At 57.3% G+C, this 25723-nt stretch overlaps 1 protein-coding gene and 1 long non-coding RNA gene across 5 annotated transcripts in view; one reads left to right on the forward strand and one right to left on the reverse strand.

Moving 5' to 3' along the window:
* The window catches only part of CLIP2 (CAP-Gly domain containing linker protein 2), a 69365-nt gene that overhangs the window by 6123 nt on the left and 37519 nt on the right, over positions 1-25723 (reverse strand). For 2 of the 4 annotated variants that reach the window (XM_047712816.1, XM_047712815.1), the window contains 10 exons: positions 21655-21779; positions 19960-20173; positions 18999-19196; positions 18052-18155; positions 16163-16223; positions 9811-9915; positions 7204-8139; positions 5112-5169; positions 2758-2841; positions 1464-1620 (listed from right to left, as the gene is read on the reverse strand). In XM_047712816.1, coding sequence (XP_047568772.1) covers positions 1464-1620; positions 2758-2841; positions 5112-5169; positions 7204-8139; positions 9811-9915; positions 16163-16223; positions 18052-18155; positions 18999-19196; positions 19960-20173; positions 21655-21779 — 2042 coding nt within the window. The remainder of the gene's footprint in view (positions 1-1463; positions 1621-2757; positions 2842-5111; positions 5170-7203; positions 8140-9810; positions 9916-16162; positions 16224-18051; positions 18156-18998; positions 19197-19959; positions 20174-21654; positions 21780-25723) is intronic. The other 2 variants (XM_047712818.1, XM_047712817.1) reach the window with 2 other exon arrangements.
* Positions 961-20508, forward strand: LOC125090260 (uncharacterized). Its single transcript, XR_007124259.1, has 3 exons — positions 961-1210; positions 18841-18843; positions 20498-20508. It is a non-coding gene; the product is annotated as an uncharacterized LOC125090260 (long non-coding RNA).

Below are 25723 nucleotides of genomic sequence, written 5' to 3' on the forward strand. Positions count from 1 at the left end.
CGGGCTGGCCGCGCTAAGGGAGGGCGATGGCTGTGCAGACAGCGCCCGGGCCAGGAGGGGCCACCATGAAAACGTGGGGCACAAAACCGTTTGGTGGCAGCCCGAGAGGGGCCAGGATTTGGGGATGGGATGGTCAAGAGGACGGGGCCTTTTCTAGAATGTTCTTCAGGTTTTAAAAACGGAGAACAGAATATCTGTTTGATTAAAAATTAAATAAAACAGGGGCGCCTGGGTGGCTCAGTCGGTTAAGCATCTCCCTTCTGCTCAGGTCATGATCCCGGGGTCCCGGGATGGAGCCCCGCATCGGGCTCCCTGCTCAGCGGGGAACCTGCTTCCCCCTCTGCCTCTGCTCCTTCTCCCTGCTCATGCCTTCTCTCTCTCTCAAATAAATAAATAAAATCTTTAAAAAAATATATAAAAATAAAAATCTTTTAAAAAGTTTAAATAAAACATTCATCCAAGAGAACTCATGTGGTGAGACTTTCTATTTATTTTTTTATTTTTTAAAGACTTAATTTTTAAGTAACCTCCACATCCAACGTGGGGCTCAAACTCACGATCCTGAGATTGAGAGTCTCATGCTCTCCCGACTGAGCTGGCCAGGCGCACCTAAGTGGTATATTAATAATACTCTGAAAAGGATATTAAAATACTCCTCTCTCTTTTCCAACTACATTATCTACGTAAGGTCAGATTTTCATAACATACTTCAAAATAACAACTGCAAAGACGGAAAGCAGAGGAAGATACGAGAATCGGGCGGTCTTCTACAAATTACGAGACCCAGAAAATTTGCAAAAATGTAACACGATGCCACTCTTTTCCTAAAATAATTTTTGTTTTGGAAAACGGTCACTTTTTTAAAAAATTAATTATTTATTTATAAGATTTTATTTATTTATTTGCAGAGAGAGACAGCTAGAGAGAGAACAAAAGCAGGGAGAAAGGGAGAGGGTGCAGGGCGCCCGACGCAGGGCTCAAACCCAGCACCCCGGGATCACGACCTGAGCCGAAGGCAGACGCCCAATGACTGGGCCACCCAGGCGCCCCAGAAAAACGGTTACTTTTTATCAAAAGCATATTATTTACATGTGATGCAACTGGCTTGTTATAATTTTTAAGTGGATTTAGAAAGATTAGTAAACTTCTGTTTTAATTGATAATATGGTGATTACAGAATAAATAAACAAAAGCTTTTGGGGAATCCTCGGTCCTTGTTAAGAGTTTAAAGGGATCCCAGAGACCAAGAAGTCTGGGAACCACCAGTGTTGCCTGCAGGCTCTGCTTGGAGATCTGTGTTGAGAAGGATTCTGAGGTTTCATCGGAGCAGAGGATGGCGATCGCCCCTGATGCCAGGCACCTGTCTCACCCGCCCCACCCCTGCCCTGCCTCCGGAGAAGACTGGCTAATGTCCGGCGGAATGGGGTCAGGGTCAGGGTCAGGACCACCCTCGGTGGACTCACCGCTCCTTCCGGAGCAGCTCCTGGCTGATGAGGACCAGCTGGCCCGAGGCGTCGTGCGTCTTTCGGGACACGGCCTCCAGCTCTGCCTCCAAGCGCCGCTTCTCCTTCTGGAGGGCGTCCACCTTCTTCTCTCCCGACTTGCACTTTGTCTCCAGTGCTGAGGGTCAGACGGCAGGGAAAGTAGAGAGAGGGTCAAGCTCTCCATGAGAATCGGTCTCCGCTGGGGGTCGGGGAGCCAAGTCCCGGGCAGGGAGCTGGTTTTCATGGGGGACCAGGGTGACGCACTCCACAGAGCGGGTCTTTCTTGGCCTGGCGAGCTAGCAAGGGGCCGAGAGAACAGCCACACAGAGCAGGCCACAACCCCAAGTTCAGCCACACGGGCCCTTCGCTGTGGGGAGAAGCAGGCCACCCGTCCCGAGACAGGCCCTGGGTATCGACACTGCGACCTGGACAAGGGAAGGCTAAATCCTCCCCTTAGCCTTGGAGAGGTCTGAGGTCAACCGCTTTGTGGGGGCCAATGAGGCCACGTGAGCGTCACGGGAACTGGACAGAAGTGGGGGTGGGGACCACTTCCCGGGACGGCAGCCGTCTCACGGACATCACCACTGGCATTCCAGGACGAGAAGCAAGGCCAGTTCTCAGAATCACAAATTCCAGACCTGTGCCTCTCTCCAGGCTCCCCTTCTGTCCTTGTGTCCCCTGTGTCTCGCTCCCTGCTGTGGCCAGCATCCTCCCTGCCCCCCAAGTCCGAAGGCCTATATTTCATCTAGAAAGGAGCCGGGGGCACATGCACTCTATGTGCACGACCAACATTAAAGTCAAGACGACAGATGGGGCGCCCGAGCAGCTCAGTCGGTTAAGTGTCTGCGTTCGGCTCAGGTCACGATCCTGTGGTCCTGGGATCGAGCCCTGCATCGATCAGTGGGGAGCCTGCTTCTCCCTTTGCCTCGGCTGCTCCCCCTGCTTGTACGCTCTCTCCCAAATAAATATTTTTTAAAAAGAAGTCAAGAGGAGAGAGAAAGCGGATGTAACTTCAGAACACAGAGAACACAGACCTGGCTCTATGGGAAGAAGGCAGCGGGGCGCTTGGCCATCTCAGAGATGATGTGGGGGCCACACTCTTCCACTCTCTGCTGCTCAGGTGGGAGTCCGAGCAGGGGGACTGGCCCACGTCGCCCTCTCACGGCGGAGTGGGAGAGGGCGCCCGGACCCAGAAGCCAACCCAGTCCACGCCCCACTGGCTTGAGGCCCCCGTGAGAGCCCCCCGCATCTGCCCTGCGGGAGGGAGACTTACCACTTACTTGGGCCCTGAGCATCTCGGTCTGGGACATCAAGGCTGTCACCTCTTTGTCCCTCTTGTTCAGCTTGTCCTGCAGGCCTGGGGGAGAAAGGAGAGACAAGGGGCCATAATGTTGCAAGGGCAGTGGGTGAGGGCGTGGCCCTCCCGCAGGAACCTGAAAACGAGGCCACACTTGGCCTCCAGGGTCCACATCCTTCCCCACACCAGCCCTCTCACGGGGGGACCTACTCCAAAGCCGCCTCCAATACCACACGGTCTCAGGCCATTTAACTCTTGGGGAGTCTGTTTCCCTGAGTGAAAAATGGGGACAGTCACGGTGCCCGTGTCACACAGCAGTGTGTTCGAGAGCCTCAGAATGGTCCCCAACAGGACGATCTACGGAACGTGCTAGAAACACATCCACATCCCATAAGTTAATAAATGTACGTAGGATACCCATAAAAATACCAACAAGATTTTCGCTCTTACGGAACTACGTTAGCCGATTCTGAAATCACTTGGAAGATAAGCAAGACCAGCCAAGAGGTTCTAGCAAATCCTTCCTCAGTGCGTTAAGACCCAGAACACACGGGCACACCCCCGAAAACGGGAACAGGGACTCGCATGCGTCTCCTTGTGCGTGTGTACAGCAGCACCACTCCCAAGAGCGGGAGGCAAAAACAGACCAGCCCTCATCAACAGCTGGAGGAGGAATAAGACGGGGGCACACGATGGCATATTACTCGGGCATGAACAGGAACGGAGCGGTGGCACGTGCTACATAAGTGAACCTTGCTTATAGAGCGCTCAGTAAAAGTGGCCAGGCGTCCACCTATGGCGTGATGCCATCTGTACTGGACGGCCTGAATGGGCAAATCCACAGACAGAGAGCAGACCGGTGCCTGTCAGCGGCTACAGGGAGGGCAGCCGGCAGGGAAGGGACTGACCATGGGCACGGGGTTTCCTTCTGGGGAGATGAACATGTTTTGGAACTAGATGGAGGTCGCGGTTACAGAATACTGACTGAACATACTAAATGCCCCCCGAATTATTTACTTTAGAACAGTTAGTTATGGGCGCCTGGGTGGCTCAGTGGGTTAAAGCCTCTGCCTTCAGCTCAGGTCATGATCTCAGGGTCCTGGGATCGAGCCCCGCATCGGGCTCTCTGCTCAGTGGGGAGCCTGCTACCCCCTTTCTCTCTCTGCCTGCCTCTCTGCCTACTTGTGATCTCTCTCTGTGTCAAATAAATAAATCAAATATTTTTTTAAAAAGAACAGTTACTTATGTCTTAATGTTGCATCTTAAAAAAAAAAAATCAGCCAAAAGAATTTACAATTTTGAAAGAGCACAGCAGAAAGGACTAATCCAGAGGGACTAAAACATAAATAAAGTCTGGGTGGCTCAGTCAGTTAACTGTCTGACTTTTAATTTTTGGTTCAGGTCATGATCTCTGGGTCATGAGATCGAGCCCTGCGTCAGGTTCCCTGCTGAACAGAGTCTGCTTGTCCCCTTCCCTTCCCTTCTGCCCTTCCACTTGCTCCTCTCTTTCTCTCACTAAAATAAATAAATAAAATCTTTAAAAGAAACCTGCATGGCATGCATGACCATAAGAAAAATCAAAAGACAAACTACAAATGGGGGAAAAAATGTTTGCAATGTCATATATAAAGCGTTTCTAAAAATCAACAAGAGGATCAACAACCTGCTAGGAAAAAATGAGCCAAAGATGCAAGTAGAACACAGGACATGAAGAAAGAAAAGGGCAAGTTGAAGTTACATCTTTCACCACTCGGACTGGCAAAGACCACAAAATGTGATGAAATATTTTGCTGGTGAAGCTTGTGGGGAAACATACTTTCACCCTCAGCTGGTGGGAGTTGAAGTTTTGAGCCCCAAACAGCAGAAGGTAATTTACTGAAGCAATGTGATAGACAAAGACTGGAAACAACACACAATCCATAGGTAGGAAACTGGGCAAACACATGATAGGGCTCCAAGCAAAGGATTATTCTCCGTCATGGAAGAGACTGGAAGAGACTGGAACAGTCTCCAGGAAGCACTGTAAAGTGGACAAGAGAAAGGGGTGGAACGGCACGGGAGGTGTGGCTGGGCGACCCAGGTGTTTGTGCAGAAGCGTCTCTAGAAAGGAACCGTAAGTTGGCCAACATGGTGCCTTTAGGGAGAGAACTCAGGTGACAGGGTACCCTTTTCCGGATGCTGCCCTTTGACCCACTGGAAGTTTATATATTAAAAAAAAAAAAAAAAAAAAAAAAGTTAAAACCAAACAAGTAACAAGGGGTTTTAGCCCAAGGCCCGGCACTTCATAAGCCCAAAAGCTCAGGGTCCCACCCAGCCCCATGGCCACTCACCCTCTATAGTCTCCTTCATCCTGATCTTCTCCCCTGAAATGTCATTGGACTCAATCATCTGAAAGAAGAACGTGGTAAGGGGGTCACTCAGCCCCCCCCTTGACCCCCCCGCCCCCCCCCCGCCGCCAGCAGAGCCAGCACCCCTCACCCCCTACAGGCTGGTTCTCAGGGACTTGATATGGGGGCAAGGAGCACAGATGTTCTCCATCCTGCCCCCTGACAACAGAGGACCCCCCTTCCTGCTCTCAGTGCTCCCCAAGGCTGTTTGTGCAGCTTCCCCGAGAACGCTTCCCACCCCTTCCTTTGTTGCAAATGTCTATTATGTTAAACAGATGTCTCCTCCCCTGGGACACCCACAGAGATCAGTCCTGGAAATCTGTTTTCATCATTATCCAGAGGCAAAATCCCCGGCTTGGTTTCTCATCCATAAAACAAGCATCAGCAGCCACAGGGCAGCTCCCAGAGGGACTTCAAGGAAAGCTACTTCCTCTCCCTCCAAGACTTCTTTTTAATAATAAACCCAGAAGCCAAAGAAGAAAAGATCCATTAAGAAAAACAAATCCTGATGGCAAACGTCAACAGGATGCCCGCGGCTCCTCGGAAAAAGTGTCCAGACTCTGCCCAAGCTGGCTGTCCTCTGGACCTGCAGTTCGCCAGTCTAACACTGAGGGGCAGCAGAGAGCCAAGCAGGCAGTCACCTCCATCAACCCGCCCCTCATACTTCTGTTCATACATCCCAAGCCCCCTTCTGAAGTCTCAGCCAATTGTCCCTACACTTAAACCTCTGCATCTGGGAGTCATGTGGGTCCAGACTGAAGCTCCATGTGTGTGAAAATCAAGAGATGGGCCTTCCTGAGGTCACTGCCCACTCCTTGGCCTAAGGTCTGTGACTGAGGGGAAGGGGGCCATCCCCACAGCAGTCCCAAACCGCCTCTGGTAAGGGACTCTCCCTATTCTGAGCAGCCAACCAGGCCTCGGGCACACAAGCGACTCTGGGGGCTGTTCCTTTCCCCTCTGCCCAGGATCCTGGGAAAACGCTTGCTAAAAATGGTCCCTCCCTAGGAGAAGGGGGCAGAAAGGCTGCCACAATGGACCTCCAAAGGGGACACAGGCAGAGGTCCCTCTACAAAACAGGCACCCATTTGTGAAACTCCTGAACACTTACAGCTAGAAGTTACTCTAGTGTAAATGCCCAAGGAGACTTGGACGCCCAAGGAGGCCCAGGGCCTGTTTAAAGGCAGTGATCACGCCACTCGCTGTCCCCCATCTGGGATCTGACCCGTGTCATCCTGGGCACCCTCAGTCGGCCCTCCAGCAGCGGAGCTGGGCCTGACCTCCACCGCTGGTGGGCAGGAAACCCCGCCTCGGGCTTGCTTTGCTCATCTATGAGACAGAGCCAACGCTAACCTTGCAAGGGTTAAGGTAAGAAAAGGCAACACAGGTCCCGGCACAAGGTTTGGTGGCCAGAGCTACCCGAAAGGCCCTTCCTGGAGGGCATGCTCACAGCCCACACCACCCAAGGCCTGGGCCTCCCCAGCATGCTGAGCTGAAGGAAGATGTACTAGATGTTTAGAGGACTTCTAGATTCAGACCAGAATGGATACTGTAGCAACAGCCGCTCTGGAACTATGCCCTTCCAGCCTCCCACTGCCCACTCTGGAGACCCCACACTCTGGCCGTGACTGTTGTTCAGGCTCAGCAGGACTGGCAAAGGGGGCCGCCCTTAGATCACCTAGGTTGGTGCCTATGTTGGGAAATGGGCCCCCCGACCCCTGCACCAAGGAGCTCCTGGTGCTGGTGCCTTGGGGAGATCCAGGAGCCCGCAGAGTGGGACATGTCTGGGAGAACCAGGGGCCTGGGGATGGGGAGGAACCCTGTGCCCTGGGCCGATGTACGCATCTCTCTAGGCCCAGCCAGGTCAGCTCTGCCCACCTTGGGTCCCACGGTCACCCTGTCCTACCAATGGAGGGATGGGGGGGGGTTCCTCTGGTCTCGGGTGGGCCTGGCTGGACGAAGGGGTCCGCCAGCGCTGGGGCCCCCGTGGCCCCGTCCCCCCGCCCCAGCCATCCCGGCCCGAGAGGCAGCTGCCTACGTTGCTGTGCTGGGACGAGCACAGGGACTCGACGGCCTGCAGTCTGTTTTCAGCCACCAGAAGCCTCTCCCGCAGCCTCTCGGCCTCCTGCTTGCTCTGGGCTTCCGACCGCTGCAGCAGCTCGTGGTCCAGCATCTTCTTCTCGGCCAGGGAGATCTGCTCCTTGAGGAACTCGATGGCCTGCGCCTGGCCCCGATACTCCGCGTCCAGCTTCTCCAGCTCGTGCACCCGCAGCTCAGCGTCGCGGCACCGGTCCTGGGCCTCCTGCAGCTCCAGCCGGTGCTGGCCGGCCTGCACCTCCAGCTGGGCCCGCCAGTGCTGCCGCAGCCCGGCCAGCTCCTCCTGGGCCTCCTGCAGCTTCTGCCGCAGCCCCTCCTTCTCCTTGACGTGCACAGCCGTCTCGATGTCGTGCTTGGCCCGCAGGTTGCCCAGCTGCAGCTGGTGCTCCATCTTGATGCCCTCCATCACCGCCTTCAGCTCCCCGATCTCCTTCTGCTGGGCGCCCGGGCCCGAGTTCAGGGTGGCCTTGAGGTCCTCCAGGGACTTCTGGTGGTCCGAGGCCAGTGAGTCCAGCTTGGACTTCCAGTTGTCCATGAGGCCCATGTTCTCGCTGGTGGCCTGCTGCACCTTGGCCTTGAGGTCCGCCACCTCCTGCGCGTACTTCTCGTTGGCCGCCCGGAGCTTCTCCACCTCCGCCTGGTAGGCCCGCAGAGCCTTCTCGTACTTGTCGCGCAGCGCGCCGCTCTCCCGCTGGTGCTCCTGGCTGGCGGACAGCAGCCGCTCCCGCAGCCGCAGCGTCTCGGCCGCCTCAGGGTGGTCGGCCGGCGGCGGGCCCGAGTGCCGCAGGCACTGCTGCAGCTCCTCGATCTCGCCGCGCCGCAGGCTCAGCTCCTCCTCCAGCTGCAGCACGCGCGACTGCTCGGCCACCGTGGTCAGCTGGCGGGAGAGAGGCAGGCGGAGGTCAGTGGGCGGCAGGGGGGCGGGGGGACAAGGCCGGGGAGGGGGAGCTCTGTGGAAGGGAAGGGTGCCCCCCCCTCCGACTCCAGCACCCGACTCGGGCGCCACCTGTCCCTGGGAGCACCCCCTGCCCCACTCCCGGCCACAGCCTCTGGAGAGACTCCCCTGGCCTGCAGTCCGGTGACCCAGGGACTAGATTGTCCCTGCGGCCCTGGGTTGCTCGGGACAAATTGGTGGTTAAAAGAAACCACCTGTTCAAGGTTCTGGCTTTCCTGAGGAGGGGGTGTTGCCTTAAATGGCTCGGGGAGGGTCCCCAGCCGGAATGGGCGGATTCACTAGGAGGGTCATCTGGAGCAGGTGGCCCAGGAAAGGTCGGGCTTAATGCCTAAGGGAGAACAAAATTAGTGCTCCCAGACGCACCTCCTCATGGATAACTGAGATGAGAGGCTCATCCCTGTCCCCACCCCCTCCAACCCCACCTAGATCACGACAATCGAGGTCGTATTTGGAAACGATACATTTACAAGTTTTAAATCTCTTCCTAACTGAAAAAAAAAAAAAAATGTTGTTTCTGAAGGTGACCTTTAGTTCTGTAAATCCAGTTTTGTCTTTCTAATCAGGGTGACCCCCAGATCAAGATGCCTCGGGGTGGAGGGTTCCAGCCTGCCCCGGTGACTGGGTCGGTTTCTGCAAGCAGCCTCCTCGCACGCGTGCGCATCCCGCACAAGCACACACGGTCGCCTAACCGCGGCCGGTGTGTGCAAAGGGACGCCCGTGTGTCTCCAGACATGCACACTCACGCACACGCTCACTTGTGTGCCGAGACTGACCTGCAGAAACGGACCGCGGCTCGCCCTGGCCCGCACCCTTTTCAGATGGTCTGACCCGTCTCCGCTAGCTGGCTGTTTGGCTCCGTGGCCAGACCTGCAGCCGGGCTGGGCTGGCCAGCTGTGTGGATGTGTGCACCTGCTCAGGGGCCGGCCCTGGGGCAGGTTGGGGGGGGCTGCAGAGGGGCCAGCAGGGCCCAGACGTACCCCCCCCACCAGAGGGTCTACTGTATCTCAACGGCCCCACCACTGCATCTAATACAGAGTCTTATGCCTCAGGGACACTCCCACACCCCCAAAGCTCCAGGTCCTCCAGGCGAGCCCCTCCCGCCATCAGAATTAAGACCCGCTAGGCTAGAGAAGCCGGGATCTGCACTCCCCGACCTCCCGCCTTCCTCAACCTCCCGAGCCTGGGGAGAAGGGGAGAAGGGAGGCGTGGATAAGTTTCCCTTGCACCTGCCCATATATATATATATATATAAGGGGCAGACCGTTCCCAAGAGCCCACCACCATTTCTGAACTTGACAAAGCCTGGCGTTGGCAATGCATGGGGAGGCAGGGAGGGGGAGGGCCTCGCAGAACACCCCCAGCCAGTGGGACCATGAGCTGGGTGCAGGGGCTGGGACAGCCAAGGCCCCCTCCTCCCCAAAAAGCGTCACGTGGCAACGGCATAGAAGCATCCCTAACCCTTGACTTCCCTCCTAGAAGGGGCCAAAAAGCGAAACACAATGAGGAGAGCAGCCAAAGACGGAGAAAATAATAAAACAGAGAAGCCGAAGGAGGCGAGGAGGGGCGGAGGCGGCGGGCCGGGGGCGGCGTTACCCTGTTGTCGGCTAATTCGCGGAGCAGCCGCTCGGCCTGCGCCTTCTCCAGCAGCAGACTCTGCTCCAGCTCCCCAATGCGGGCGTGCTCCAGCTGCGTCTGGGTCTGGTCCGCCCCGGGGCGGGAGGGGAGGCGGCCCAGGGGAGAGGAGTACAGGGCAGAGGAAGCCGGAGGAAGAGAGAGAGAGAGACAGAGAGAGAGAGAGGCGGCGTCATCTTCCGTGCACAAGACAGGAGAGCAGGTCAAGGACAGGAGGTGGCTCGGGGACAGAGGAGGTCTGGGGAGGGGCCGGGCCGGGCTTGCCAGCTGCCCCTCGCCACCCGGATTGTTCAAAGGCAGGGAAGGGGCTGTGGCAATCCTGCCCCCCAAGCCACCCCACCGCAGAGCGGGTGGTATCAGGGCACCAGACTCCCGCCTGTCACCCCTTGGCGGCTCTGGGGAGGGCCCCCCGCCTGCTCCTGCTCCCCATTCAGGTGCCTGCCCGTTTTCCGCCCGGATCCCACACGCTGCAGGCCCCGGGATGGACGGATCAGTAAAGGAACCCAGGACTCCCGGCCCCCCAGGCCTGAGCTGAAGGCACAGAGCCATTCGAAAGGGAAGGTTTTACAAGATACCCCTACCCCGCGGGGAAGGCCTGGTCTCCGCAAAGCACAAGAACGCCTCTGTTCCGGCTTCCCACGCTAACAAAGCCCAACTTTCTCGGGCCATCCAGCCGGGCATCTGCTCAGAACAGATCTGCAAGGGTGGCCGGGGCCAAGGGCGCCGGATCCAGGCCCCCCGGGGCCAATGTGGAGACCACGTTCGTTCATCGCCGGGAGAAGCCAGGGGGCCTCCTCAGTCTCCAGCCCCCGGAGAAGCCGTTTAGAGCAAACCTGTGGGGCCAGTCTGAAGAGGCAGCCGGTGACTCAAGGACTTGACTGTCCCTGTAGCCCGTCACCAGCAAGGGTGATGCAGACAGCAGAGACCCACCCAAGAAACACGCGTGTGGTTCCTGCACAGCTAGAGACGCCTGTGTCGTCTGGCCTAGCATCTGATTTCTGAGAATGTTCCTAAAGGAACAACTGGAAAGCTTCTCTGTCCCTGTGTCTCAAGAATGCGGCACGTCACAGTGCTAACGAGCTGCCAGGCTCAGGCTTCTTCAGGAAATTACAGGCTGACAATGATGTCTCAGTGTCAGCCCCTGGGTGGTGGCCGGGGCTGGGGAGGGCCCTCGTCCCCACCCTCCTCTCCTAGAGGGTGGGCCCCACAGCTTGGCCGGGACCCATGCTAGGCGGGCCCAATTGTAAATGATTACTGGTGGTCCCACAGACAAGAAAAAGCCCCCAGCCTCACAATCCCAAGTTTCACTCGGTGCTCCCAAAAGGACACCCCCTGCTGCCCCGCATCAGCCCCATCCCAAACTTCTAGCCTCCTGGTTTGTAGGCTGGGGTCTCCACAGGGGCACAGGAGGACCCAGCGGACTCGCTTCAAGGGCTTAACTAAGATAAATTCAACCACAGAAAGCTGAAGGATGGAGAAGAGCCTCTCAAGCTACATTTTGGAGGCGGGGGGCAATCTGGCTTTCCATCAGCTCCAGGGGCACTGCCCAGGGTGTGAGGAGTGGGGCCACCATGCTCCTGCTTCTCAAGCTCCCTGGAGCTGCTATTCATCAGCTGTGCCCACGGTTGAGGTGCTGGAGGCAGCGTGAGTGAGGGCGGACGCCACTTCTGTCTCGAGTGCTAACTATAGGACCCAACCCCCGCGGGGAGGGTGTCTCGGCCGTCTCCCCAGCTCCCAAGTGGGAGTGGCTACTCCAGACAGACGAAGCCTTGGCCGGGATCGGGAATCACACAGCAACTGGGGGCAGCTCCAGGTCGGGAACTCAGACACCCCCGGTGCCAAGACTGGTGCCTCTGCCTGGAACCGGCCGAGTTCCATAGTGGGGACGGTGTTGGGGTGGGGAGCCACAGACTTCCAGGGGCAATACGGACCATCAAAGGGGGCTCCTGGAGCAAGGGACCCCCATTTCCCTGCCACAACTCAAATCCAGGAGCTCGGCCAAGCCCTCCCTACACCCCACACCTGCAGCGTAGCCTCTCCCTGCAGACACAGGGTCCGCACCCCTGTGAAGCACAGAGCCACTGTCCCGAGATACCTCTCAGGTAACTGAGGGCTGGGATCGTTAATGGGGGAGGAGATGCCCCACCTGCACTAGGGGCCCCTGAAGGTCAGGGGCATGTGTCACCGCTCTTGACCTCTCTTTAGTCCTCACAGTGCACAAATCGACAGGGAGCGGATTCTGAGTTCACGAGCCTGGCCCTCTCTGCTCCCATGGGTCCTCCCAGGCAAGTGACTGACTGACCCAACAGGTGCTATTTAATTAACAAAATCGTAACACGTTTTAAGCCCTGGATGATTGATTAATCAACAACCACCGAACCCTGAGAAGGTCGAGTCCCCACTGGGGCGGCAGCGGGGAGAGGCACGCACATTTCCACGGTGCATCGTGGCAGACATCCACTCAAGAACCAGAAAGCCTGGCCCCAGCCCGCGACCTGGGATTCCCACCTTCCCAGGGCTCCTTGCCTGTTCCAGTCGTGGGGACTTAAAGGTGCATGAGACAGACAGGGTCCCTGCCCCCCAGGGGCATACACTGCGGGGAAGGACAGAAATGACAGATGATTTCAGGTTGTGGGTGCGGCTGGGAACGGGGCTCAGGGTGGGGGGCGCGGCGGACAGATGTACTACCGAAGAGGCAGAGGGGGCGTCTCCGAGAGAGACCGTGGGAGGTGAGGCCCGAAGGAGAAGCAGGAATCAGCACACAGAGTAGCTCAGAGGCAGACAGAGCTTGGAGCTTCCAGGAACAGAGAACCCCCACGTGCCTGCAGCCCAGGGACACGGGCTGGGTCCCCAAGGGGCTCCTCTGGGCCCTTTACCTGGGCTCGTGGTGTCAGAGGTGTGAGCACAGCAGCGGCAGGAGCTGGTTAACCTTCTTAAGAGATCTGGTCGATTTGCTTTACTGTAATACTGAGAGGGGGCCGGTTTGGGGGGTGGGGACTGGAAGAAGATCGGCCATGAGCTGACAGTCACTGAGCCCGCTGACCCACCAGTGATGCAGGCTCCTTGCCCTTCTTCCCTATTTATGTGTAGCCTCCAAACCTCCCAGCGTTAAAACTTGCAAAGCTTCGGTGAGGACAGTGGGTAGCAGAGAAACACGGGAGGTGCCAAGTAGAGGCTGGTGTGGTTGTCTGAGGCAAGGTGCTGGGGGCCTGCCTGGCCCAGGAAGGCGACCCATGGGGAGGCAGAGAAGGTCAGAGGCAAGGTCAAGGTCAGGATTTCTGACAGAGGGATGACGGAAAGATTCAAGATGAGTCAGCTAAGCAACCATCTGTGGGATTGGGCGGTGCGGGGGGCGACGACAGGAACAAATGCTCTGGGTTGAATAGTGTCCTCCCAAAACCTCACCTTTACCTGCAGCCTCCGAATAGGACTCTGTTCTGGAAGAAGGGTCTCGGCACGTGTGACTCGTTCAGATGAAGTCATGCCGGATGAAGGCAGACCCCAACCCCAGTGACCGCTGTCCTTATTTGAAGGCAAGTCAGAGACACAGGAACACACAGGCACAACGGCCGCATGACGACAGAATCAGTGACTGAGTTGCAAGCCGAGGGATGCCAAGGGTTTGCCAGCAGCCTTACCGAAGCTGGGAGACAGGCATGGAACAGGCTCTCCCTCAAGCCTGACAGAGGAAGGAAGCCTGCCGACCCCCGGATTTCAGATCTCTGGCTTCCAGAACAGCGAGAGAGGAAGTTTGCATTGTTTTAAGCCACCGAATTGTGGTCATTTGTTACGGCAGCCCCTGGAGGCTGCTGCTGGCACCATCCTCCCTCCTCCTGGGGGAGACGTCCGGTAGGCAGGCCGGTGTGCGTGCAGGGGGAACGAGGGAATCGTGAGCTCACAGAGGACGCTGAATGACACAGACTGACGCTCTCAGGGACAGTGTAGGTCGAGGGACAAAGGGGCCCTGGGACAGGCCGACATTTAGAGATCTGGAAGGAGGCTAAGAGGTGAGAACCAGGGAGTGAGGCCAGGAGGAGGACAAGCATTGAGATTGGGGTGACAGCTGGTGGGAGACCAGGAACTCACAGGAATGCGCTGGGTTTTATTTTTGACTCCCGAGATGGGTGGGTGTGAGCAGAACTTTGGGACCATTTGCGTTCTGGTCGTCATGAATGTGGTCACAAGGAAAACAGCAGCAAGGGGACCCCGGTGCCCCCCGACTGGCTGTCTGTCGCTGTCTGTCAGGGTCTCTCCCAGCCGTTCCCAGTTAGGGCTGAAAGGCGCCGGGATGGACACCGGATCCAAAGCCCGCCAGCTCATTGTCTAGCCTAGGACCAGAGGACAGAGGCACGTGCTGGTGGGAGGAGGGTGCTGGACCCTGGGCAGGGCCAGGAGGCGGTGGGTGGGCGGGGCCGGAGGCTGGCAGGTGGGCGGGGCCAGGAGGCTGCAGTGGGCGGGGCCAGGAGGCTGCAGAAGGCGGGCAGGAAGAGGGAGCAAACCGGCCTAGAGCCCAGGAGATACAACAGGCTAGAGAAGAAAGGGAGAGACAGACAGACGAGGAGACTGACCACAAGTCAGGAGCAGAAGGAAACCTCTGAGCAAAGAAGGGACTTGGCTCCTGATGCCATTTCTCGCGTTGGGTCCTTGAACTGCCGGTGACAGTTCCCTGTAGCCTTTCAGTAACCCCCCTCGAGTGACGTGCGCAGGAGGGGTCTCCGTCCCTTGCAAGCACGGGTGCTTTTTCCAGAAGCCCACCCCAACTCCTGCAAAGAGGGCAGCCGCCTGGCAGGAGGGCCAACCACATGCAACCACACAACCCGCCCCCTTGGCTGAGAGGGAACCTACAAGACAATGTCGTAACGCTGGGCTGGGGTCCTACATTGGGATTATACCCCGATATCCATCCTTAAAGCTAAGCGGCAAAATCTGCTCCATTAGGGGCAGCCGCCAGGAACCCTACCCCGTTCACACACACCCCTCCCCCAGCCAGGGTCACCCAGGGACAGGACAAGCACAGGCATAATTCTGCTGGGCAGCAAAGTCACGGGCCCTTAAGGCAGCTCTTTTACAAAATCAGAAACTATAGTGTCCAGTTTGAGCTCAGAAATGATCTGGTATAGGGGCGCCAGGCTGGCTCAGTCAGTGGAGCCCGCAACTCTTAATCTCAGGGTTGTGAGTTCGAACCCCAACTTGGGTGTAGAGATTCCTTAAAAATAAAATCTTTAAAAAAATTTTTAAAAAAAGATCGAGTGCAGTGATTCCCCCAAGTATGGTCCCTAGACTGGCATCACCTGGGAACTTGCTAGAAATGCCAGTTCTCAGATCCCAGACCCATCGAATAGGGAGGCTGGGTCCAGCACTGTGTCTGAACACGCCCTCTAGGTGATGAATTCAAGTCTGAGAATCACCACCTAGTTCAACCTCCTCATTGTGCAGATGAGAAAAGGGAGGCCTGGGAAGGGAAGGGACTGCCCAGGGCCAGTTAGGGCCAGGCCAGTGTGTGGAGGACTGAACTCACTGTCCCCTGCCCCATCTGATGGCTCCAGGAGCCCCCCCTCATCCCTGTCACCTCCCAGGGAGCTGGGAGGACCACAGCAGCAAGGCATTCCTGCGCACCCAGGATTGGCCGCGTGAGCCCTGAGGTCTGTGTGATGTGGTGGAGGGCTGGGTGGTGGGGGGCGTTCATTGACTGATAGGCTCAGAGCGGGTGGGGTGAGCAGGGGCTGAAAGGCTCACCTTTGCCCAGACCACCTGTCCAGGCGCCCTAAGTGGTCCTCCTCACGGCGGAGCTCGGGAGGCAGGAGTCGCAGGTCCTGACCCCAGGGCTGCAGCCTCGCTCCCTGATCGGGTGAGTCCCTTTGATTTTCTGGGGCTGCTGAGCTACCCCTAAGCCCTGAGACCCAACAACAAGCTACTTCCAGCCCAAACGTCACCTGGAGTCCAAGATAAATAAAGGACCCACGGGACACCTCTAGGGCGACTGTCCAACAAAGAAGGGACAGGGGAGTCCAGCCACCATGTCCTAAGGCTACCCTAGTCCACCCCACCGGGCAGCCAAACAAAAGAAGGCCTGCCCTCCGCCCCCGGGGCTCCTGGAGCTGAGCCACTCCCCGCCCCCCAACACCGGAGTCTCTCATGACCTGCCCCTCCCCATCCTCCCAGGGGCCTCTTCTGGATTTCCCCCTTGAAATGTCCCCAGCCCCCTCCTGGGGAGGCCAGAGCTGCTGCCTGGTCCTCAGGACCGTGTGCCTGGCAAGGGCTGGGCCGGGGCAGTGGGGAGTGGAGGTAGGGCAGGGGTGGGGCGGGGCGTTACCTCCAGGTCTCCTTTGGTGATGGATTCCTCCTCCACCCGGAACTGCAAGTCCTCCACCTTCCTGCGGAGGAGACAGGGGGCCGCACCTCAATGAGGGCAGGGAGGGGTGAGGCGGGAGCCAGTGCTCAGGCCCCGAGAAGGCACCATCCCAGAGTCATGGTGACTGGGGCAGAGCCTCCTGGAAACCTCTAGCCCTCCCAGTGTCCAGCCCCGTGCTCCACTCTGAGACCACAGGATTCTCTAAAATGGGGGCAAGTCAGGCAACATCCTTCCCACCTAGGGTGGCTGTGGGATGAGAGAGGATGGGCGGTCCTGCTGCTGTCCTCGGGGAGGGAGGGAGTGTGGGCTTCTTCCCCTGCTGACCACTCTCGCATCCCTTCCCCACAAAATCGGGGCCCGGAGCCATGGAGCTGCTCCCTAACAAGGGCCCCCACTGCCCTGCCTCCCACAGTCACCCACCCATGTACCAAGACAGCACATGGGAGATGCGAGCACATAATGGCGCATGGAGCTGCCCGTCCTGGGGCCTCCTGACAGCTCCCAGCACGCAGATGGGGAAGACCTGCCCAAGGTCACCCAGCAAGCCCAGGGGCCTGCACCCAGGCCCTCGGTGAACACAACCCCCAGGACAGCTTGGGGTTTTCTGTTTGTCGGCCTCCGGCGTGTCACCATGGGAACCAGATGTGTGGGCCCCGAAAACTGTCTCAGGCAGATATAAATAAGCCCTTCGCTCTCCAAGTCAGACAGTAACAGCAGCCTATGGCTCACAGGCCAGAACAGCCCTGAGGCAGCGCTGAGCATGGGGGCTGCCTGAGGCATGGGGGAGGGGGAGGGAGCCCCGGGAATCTGGGTTTCGGGGGTGTCTGGGTGGCTCGGTCGTTAAGCGAGTGCCTTCGGCTCAGGTCATGACCCCAGGGCCCTGGGATCCAGTCCTCCATCGGGCTCCCTGCTCAGTGGGGAGTCTGCTTCTCTCCGTCCCCTCTGCTCAAGCTCTCTCTATGAATGTCTCTCTTTGAAATAAATAAATATAAAATCTTTTTTTTTTAAAGATTTTATTTATTTATTTGACAGAGAGAGAGATCACAAGTAGGCAGAGAGGCAGGCAGAGAGAGAGGAGGAAGCAGGTTCCCCGCTGAGCAGAGAGCCTGATGCGGGGCTCGATCCCAGGACCCTGGGATCATGACCCGAGCTGAAGGCAGAGGCATTAACCCACTGAGCCACCCAGGCGCCCCAATAAATATAAAATCTTAAAAGAAAAAAAAAAGAAAAGAAATCTGGGTGTCAGCTAGGGGACAGGGAGAGGACCCTGGGCCAAGAGAAGCCCTGTCAGCTCTGTCCTGCTCTGACCCAGGACCAAGTCAGTCCAGAGGCCCCACAGGGCGGGAAGCACAGTCCCCACTGCCTGCTGGGGCAGGAGAGAAAGAACCAGCGCCCTCACCAGCAGACCGGTGGCCTCAGGCAAATCCCTGCCTGCTCTGAGCCTCCGTTTCCTCCTCTGTGACATGGGGGCGAGAGCCGCCTCCGGGACTCATGGTAACGCAGGGAGCCCTCAGCCCGGGCTGACACGGAGAAGCAAGGTGCTTCAAGGGGCCTCTTGGAGCTGCTTCTCTGAGCCTCGGGGACCTGACCCAGCCCAGCGGGGTGCTCTGCAGGTGCAGCCGGCGTGGGGGAGGCCCACCCACCCTGCGTGTTCCCCTCAGGATGTGCTGTCCCGGCCGGTAGGTCAGGTGCAGCGAACCCCCTGCCCTCCCGGTCAGGAAGGAGAGCAGCGGACGGATGTGGTGACCCCTCGAGCCTGCAGAGATGGGGACCATCACCCCACTTAGCGGACGAGGGGCTGGCCTGCAGAGCTCAGACACCCCCCAGCCCGGGGCAGGGGTGCCCCATACCTCCTCTCCTCCTCCAGCTGGTTGGACAGGTCCACCTTCTCCTTCCGCACGCTCTCCACTAGCAGCCGGGCCCGCTGCAGCTTCTCCTCTGTTTCTGTAACATACTGGGCCCCGAGCAAGGGCCAGCGCGACGTCAGCCCCCTCCTGGGCCCGGGGTCCGGGTGGGGGCAGGGATGTGAGCAAGGACCCGGGCCTGCCACTCTGGCTGCCCTGCTGGAGGGGCACAGCCCATGGGCCTTGCTGTTAAGGGAGGACAGCCCAGCTGAGCGCCAGGAACGGCAGAGGCCAGACTCACCCGGTGGGAACCTCAGGTCCACCTGTCCCCAGTACCCGGCACTCCAGTGCCTGCCACGTTCCCTCAACCACTAAGGTACTAAGACCCGCTGTGTTGGGAAGGCCTCTGTCCCAGCACACACGAAAGCCTGGCCTTCATCACCACATTTGAGGGCGGGCTGAGCCAGACTCCCAGTGGGGATGGGGACCCAGGAGGGATCTGTCACACAGGAGACAAACACCTCCATAAGGGAAGAGAAGGCAGGTGACAGCAGCAGACCCAAGTCGACGGGAGAGGACTCCCTACCCTGAACCCAACACACAGATCTACCCGAAAGCATGATCTGGAACGTGGACAGGGGCAGACCAAAAAATGTGTACCTGAGTATATTTAGACGACGTGAGTAATTGGAAATAACTTGAGCCACCACAGGGGACTGGCTGCGCGGTTAAGGACACAGCCCGCGATAGATGGCCACGCAGCCGCGTAAACAGGAAGAATTTTCCATGACCTAGAAAGTGCTCCCACTCTAGTTAAGTAGGAAAAAGCCCGCTAGAGCCAGGCTCCGGACCGTCAGTGGGGAGGAGGAGGGGTCTTAAGAGACTCTGTGTGAGGGTGCCCGCAAGGCTGACCCGGGGGTGCCCACCCCTCACGACCCCACCGGCCCAGCCACCTGTTCGTGCTGCGCCTTGAGCAGGGCGATCTCCTTCTCCACTTCGCAGATGTGGCTTGTGGCCTTGGCCACCTCGGCCCGCTCCAGGTCCCGCTCAGCCAGCAGCTGCTCGATGTGCTGCTGCTTCTCCTTTAATGCCTCTTGCAAGGCAGTGGTGCCCGATATCTTGCGGGCGTAGCGTGAGGAGGTCTCTGTGAGCTGTGGGAAGGCGCGAGTGCAGGCGGGACTGAGGGGTCTGGAGCAACTTCCAGACAACAGCTTGAGCGCCTTGCCTCCTGGGCGCCAGCTCCTCCTGCCAGTACCCTAGGCACTCTACGTAGGGGGAATCATGATGTTTGAGATGCTGGGAGCTCCCGGCTCTCAGTAGAGCCCGACTGACCCCTGACAGTCACAGTACCGGGTTTCTGCCTCACCTGGGCCACTTTCTCTGCACACATCCTAGACTCCCCACCTAGATTCGGATTGCCCAGAAAGCTCTCTGCCCCCAGCAGGGCAGCATTGCCTTCTCCCCTCACCCAGGGTGCCTGTGGCAACCTGGAATTCCCTGCCCTCGACCTGCCCCCCCATCCATACTACCTGTCCTGTATGTGTATGACCCTCCTTAACTCCCAGGAAAGGGGTAAGGCTGCTGACAAATCCATAATGTAACAGTAACAATAAACATAAATGGATCAATCTTTCCTATTAAAAGACTTCAATTTTCATCTCTTTTTTTTCCCTTTCTTAAGTAGGCTCTATGTCCAATGTGGGGATTGAGCTCACGACCCTGAGATCAAGAGTCACATACTCCACTGCCTGAGCCTGCTAGGGATCACTAAGCTTTCACCTTTGTTCCAAAACCCCACATTGGGATACGTGGAACACAGCAAGTCAGGGGAGAATGGGACACCCGGATCCTTCTGTCCCTACCCTCTCGCCCCCACACACACACCAGGATACCCCTTCCCCACTCCCCCCTCACCAGTCCACTGCGGCTGGGCCGGCCCCCCACGGAGGAAGCCACGGAGCTGACAGAGCTGATGGAGGAACTGCTGGGGCTGTGGGTCAGCGCCGAGACGCCCATGGCCATGCGCTTGGTCTTCTTGGCCTTGGCCGGGCTGGTGGATGGGAAGCCGATGCGGATGACCTTGTGGATGGGTGCGAAGAGACCAAACTTGGGTGGGCACTGGAAGTACCTGGGGGAAGCAGGAGAGACTCACACTGCGGTCACGGCCCCATGGCCCAGAGCCTAGTATCCCCCAGCAGAGACACTTATCCTTCAGGGCCCAACACCCTCACCCCATGACCAATACAGGGGACTCCCAGAAAGGGAACAGAGGGGAATAGGGCTGGAGATTCTCTGTAGCCATAAAGAGCCACTGGGCATATGTGGGAGGGGTCTGGGGGAATAACGATTATCCGAGTACCCACTCCATGCCCGTCCCAGGTGAGTGCCCATTCCTAACCCCCAACCACTCTACTCTCATCCATGTTTCACAGATGAGGAGATATAGGCTAAGAGAGGTTAAGGAACTTGCTTATGGTCACACAGCTGGTTAAATGGTAATGCCAGCATCGGACTCCCCAGTCTTCTGGGCTTGGCTCCCACACACCATTCAGAAGCCCTCTCCAGCCCTATCTGCAGCCCCCACTCTCATGACGGCCCCTGGGTCAACCCAGACCCAAGGAACCCCACTGACCCCTTGCTCGTGGAGCTCCCAGTGTGCAGCAACCAAAACCTAAGGGGGACACCTTGGAGGTGGGGGGCTGCTGCCCCCCGGCCCCCGAATTCCGAAGGCAAGAGTGAGTTGAGAGAAACACCCAGCTTGCCAACAGGAAGGCACAGTGCTGTCAGGGGAACGCTGGCCTATCTTCTCTCAAAACCTCTCAGGGCAGGGATTCCACCAGGGGCCGGGGAGCCGGACCTGCCCAGTTCCTGCCTCACCTAGAAAGTGCCTCCCCATCCAGCCTCTTCCTACAGGTGGGTCTTTACTAGGACCGCCCCCCCGGACCCAGAAGACCTTCCTCAAAAAAAGCCTCCTTTCCTGCAAGAGCTGGGTGAAGGAGGGCTGTTCCCCCAGAGCTTGACCTGAACCCCAGTAACCGCTCCTTTTCAGAGTCGGCACAAGCCAGCCTCAGGACAGCCAGGGCACAGTGGGGCTGCTGGGCCTTAGCCCCATGCCCCTGCCAGTCTGCTCACCCAGAACCTCACACCCCCCCCCCCCGGCCCTAGCCTCTAGGCAGCCAGTTCCCTCTAATCAGAGAGGGTGTGAGCCCTGGAGCGCAGCTATGACCCCACCTGGGGCTGTAGGCCTAGGACAGTGTCAGATTGTTTCCCTTGTCAGCACTCCCTCTTGCTTCCTCGGCTCTGGCCCCACCTAGCCACACGTGGCATTCAAGAGCGAACACAGAACCCACAACTCTCCTAGCACTTGTCCATGACTCTGTGTGACCTTGAGCAATGACCTCGAGCAATGACCTCTCTGGCCTTTGTTTTCTCATCTGTAAAATGGGGATGCTATTCCTCAGCCAGAAGGAAGGTGGCAGCACCTCTCCCATGGTGCCTGGCTCAGCTACTGTGAGCCCCGATACCGGCTTCTTCAGATGCCCCAGCCCCCACTCCCATCCCAGGGAAAGAGGAGCCCCTCCCAGGCACCCCGGGGGAAGTCTACCATACCTGGTGCCCGCCACCGCCCCATCGTTCTTCCCAAGGGGCTCATCCAGCTCCACGCCACACCACTCGCCCTTGGCAAAGTCTGTCTCCCCCACGTACCGCACCACGCCAGTCTTCGTACCGCCAACCTGTTGGCATACAGACAGACTCCAATCTGGAGGGTGCACTGAGCCCAAGCAGAGCCGGCGTGGGCACCCAGGTGCTCATCCCATCCTTCCCTTCCCGTGTGCAGGGGACAGGGAAGGTAGGGGTGAGAGGAGAAGAGGCCCAAGGGCAGCGGGGAGGGATCACAGCTATCACCGGGGCTTCCCGGGGCTGTCCCATGCAAGAACTTTGGAGACAGACAGACAGACCTGCACTGAAACTCTCTGCCGCGTACAAGCTGTGTGAGCCTGGGCAAGTTACCTGACCTCTCTGAGCTTCAGCATCGTCATCTGTAAAAAGCATTCATTTTATTTTTCTCCCCGAGGATGAAATACTTATGTCTGCCCCATACTAGAGTGTCAACAAACATTATCCTTAAACATTGTTCGATGGTGGTTGCCAGCGGGTGGGGAGACAGGGAAATCAGGAGCTGTTTAATGGAACTGAGTTTGTTTTACAAGAGGAAGAAAGCCTGTGGGTCGGGTGCACAGCGACGTGAATGCACTTAACACTACAGAACGGTACATTTAAGAGCGGTTAAGGTCGATTTGCGGGGCGCATGGGTGGCTCAGTGGGTCAAGCATCTGTCTTCAGCTCAGGTCATGATCCCGGGGTTCTGGGATCAAGCCCCGCGTCGGGCTCCCTGTTCAACAAGAAGTCTGCTTCTCCCTCTGCTCCTCCCCCCAGATTGTGTGCGAGCTCTCTCGCAAAAATAGATAAATCTTAAAAAAAAAAAAAAAAAAAAAAAGGCCCTAGAAGTTTCTCAACCTCACTCCACAAGCAAACACGGCAACTCTCTAAGCTGAATATTTTGGCACTGACCTCCTTATTCCTAACACGTACAGCGCTATTTCTCGATTTCTCAATTTTGGTGACCCCCCACTTTGACTTCCCATCAAGGGGAGGCGTCAGCTCCCCCGCTCGCATGTACACACACACGTCCCGGCTCTGTCCCCTCTCCCAGGCAGTGGTGTCTCAATTTTGGTCAAATTCCAGGTTTACAGTTCTAGAGGCTACGACTCGCTGCTCACGGAGAAGTACGGGAGGCTGCAGCGCTTTTCCCTTCTGGCACAAACTTTTCCCTCCAGGTAACAACTGTCCCTTACAATCATTCGTCTGCCTGGCCTTTACAGACAAGACTCGTTCCATCCCAAAGTTTCTCAGTTAGGAAAGGCCTGGGGGATCCCATCCAGTTCCTTCTGAAGAAGACGTGACCTCAGCCACATGACCCACTGGGAGGCCACCAGCCTCGTGGCTACCGTCACCATCACCCTGAGGAGTCCCTTTGCCTCTCTCCTGGGCTGGACCCCATCTTGCCTGGATCCTAGGTCTTCCATTTTTCTTGGTTTACTTCCTTATTTTTTTTTTTAAAGATTTTATTTATTTATTTATTTATTTATTTATTTATTTATTTATTTATTTATTTATTTATTTATTTATTTATTTATTTATTTGACAGAGATCACAGGTAGGAAGAGAGGCAGGCAGAGAGAGAGGAAGGGAAGCAGGCTCCCTGCTGAGTGGAGAGCCAGATGCGGGACTCGATCCCAGGACCCTGAGATCATGACCCGAGGCTTTAACCCACTGAGCCACCCAGGCGCTCCAGTTTACTTCCTTATTTTTAAGAAAAGGTGCCCAAAGAAATAAACTCTTGGAGCCTCTGCAAATTTGGACATCATTTTTTACTCTAGCCTCCCTTTTGCTAATCGAGGTGAAAATGCCACGAACATCAAAATTCACCATTTTAACCTGTTTAAAGTGTCCAATTCCGTGGCTTTTCGTTTGCAACCATCACTGCTCTGGGACCCCGGGACAGTTTCATCCCTCCCAAAAGGAAACCCCACCCCCAGGATAGTTTCCTACCAATGGAATCACCAGTCGGTGACGCTTAGCGTCTAGTCTTTGTCCATCTGGCATAGCGTTTGCAAGGTTCCCCCATGTCTACCACCATCAGGATCACTCATCAGCATCATTCCTACCTACGGCCAAATAAAACTGCAGTGTATGGATCACATCAGATTTTGTTTGCCCGTTCGCCCACTCTTGGACATTTGGGAAGTTCCCACTTTTTGGTTCGTGTGAACCACATTGTTGGAAACATCCACGTGTAAGTCACTGCGTGAACACTCGCTTCCCTCACTCCGGAGTGAGGACGGCTGGGTCCCTTCCCTCGGGATTTGGAAGGCTCCCACCTCGCAGGACTGTTAAGACATTTCAAGTCCAACGGAGTCCCGGTCCTTCCGGTGAGCCCGTTTGCCCGCCCCAGAAACCCACAGGGCTCGCTCTCTGCACCCGGGGTTGCCCAGATACTCAGGGAGGTCCAAGGTGGGGGCCTCTAGCCCTGGGCTCCCCTGGGCCCTTCCGACCAAGAAATACTTGACTTCCATCCTCCTTTTCCTGTTTTCTCTCTCCAGAACCGCTGCGTTTAGATGTTGGAGGCGCTGGACGGGCTCTCTGGGAGGTTTGTTTCCATCTGTCTTTTCGTTCTACTTTCTGGGGGATTTCCTTAAATTCTTCTCAGACTTCGTGGTTTCTTAACGTGGGTCATCGGATTTTCTTCATTTCCCAGAGCTTTTTTGTGCCCCGAAGAGTCATGTTCATATATTCATGGGCATTTCCTTCAAATTTAATGTGTGACCTTCCCTAGCTTCCCAGAGGACCAGCCACCGTCCCCCGCAAAGCCTCTTGTGTTCGCCACTGAGGGGGGCACGGGCTTGGCAGCCAGAGTTCTAGAAGCAGCCAGCTGGGAAGGGGGCTCAGCCTTCAGGATCCAAATGTTCCCTGAATCCTACTTTTTAAATCCAACCTGCCTGGGATTCCCCCACCCCTGTTCCCCTACCCCCAACCAAAGACTCTCCCCAGCCTGCTCAGGAGATGAAGAGAATTGGCTGAGCTCTCCTGAGAACTAAAGTCCGCAGTTGACATCAGGGTTCCCTCGTGGTGGTGGACGTTCTAGGGGTCTCGACAAACGTATAACGACCAGCACCGACCATCACAGCATAACAGAGTAGCTTCACTGCCCTAGAACTCCTCCGGGCTGCACCTGTTCATCCCGGCCGCCCCCCAATCCCTAGCAACCACTGATCTTTTTACCATCCCGTAAAGTGTGGCTTTTCCAGAATGTCAGTAGTTAAAACCAAAGCCCCGTATGAAGCCTTTTCAGATGGGTTTCTGTCACCGAGCAATTTGCATTTAAGGTTCCCCTGTGTCTTTTCATGGCTTGATAGGTGTTTTTTTTTCCTTTTTGAAGATTTTACTCATTCGAGAGAAAGAGAATGAGGAGGGGATGGGTACAGAGGGAGAGAGAGAAAGAAGCCCTCCCCTTCTCCACCACCCGTGGGTTTTCGGGGCTCGGAGTCCCTGCCGGCCTAGGCCAAGCACCAGCTAGATCTGGGGTCCCTCGGAGCAATGGTGGGGGGCAGGCCGAGCTCCTCTGTTCCTAGGGGACTTTCCTCTGAGGAAGTCAGAACTGTGACTCACTTAAAACGTCTACGGCCGGTCATCTGCCCAGCTCCGCCGTCAGGAGGCGGGGGTGAGCCGGCCCCCCTCGCAGGGCTGCTGGGGGGACTGTGAGGGGCTCATGTCCGCGGCTGGAGTGGCACCTGCTGGGGAGCCAGGGGGCGGGAGGGGTGCATGCAGAAGCAGGGGTGGGGCTGATGGCAGGAGGAAGGCTGGCCAGGGAGATGGGTCGCTCCCGGGGAGTGGAGGGGACAGAGGTGGGCGGCCCCTCGGTGGTCTTCTCTGCCAGTGAGGGGAGCCTGGGGTCCGACCAGCCTGTGGAGCCCCGACACGGTGCCCGTGGTGCCTCACTGGCTTGGGGCTACCCACAGGGCCCTGAGTCAGTCACCCAGCAGGTACGTTCGAGCACCTTCCCGGCCCCAGGGTCTGGTGTAGGCACTGGGGGCCCACCCATGGCAGGAAGCAGGCA

The sequence above is a fragment of the Lutra lutra genome, chromosome 18, assembly GCF_902655055.1.
Source record: "Lutra lutra chromosome 18, mLutLut1.2, whole genome shotgun sequence".
NCBI classification, from domain to species: domain Eukaryota; kingdom Metazoa; phylum Chordata; class Mammalia; order Carnivora; family Mustelidae; genus Lutra; species Lutra lutra.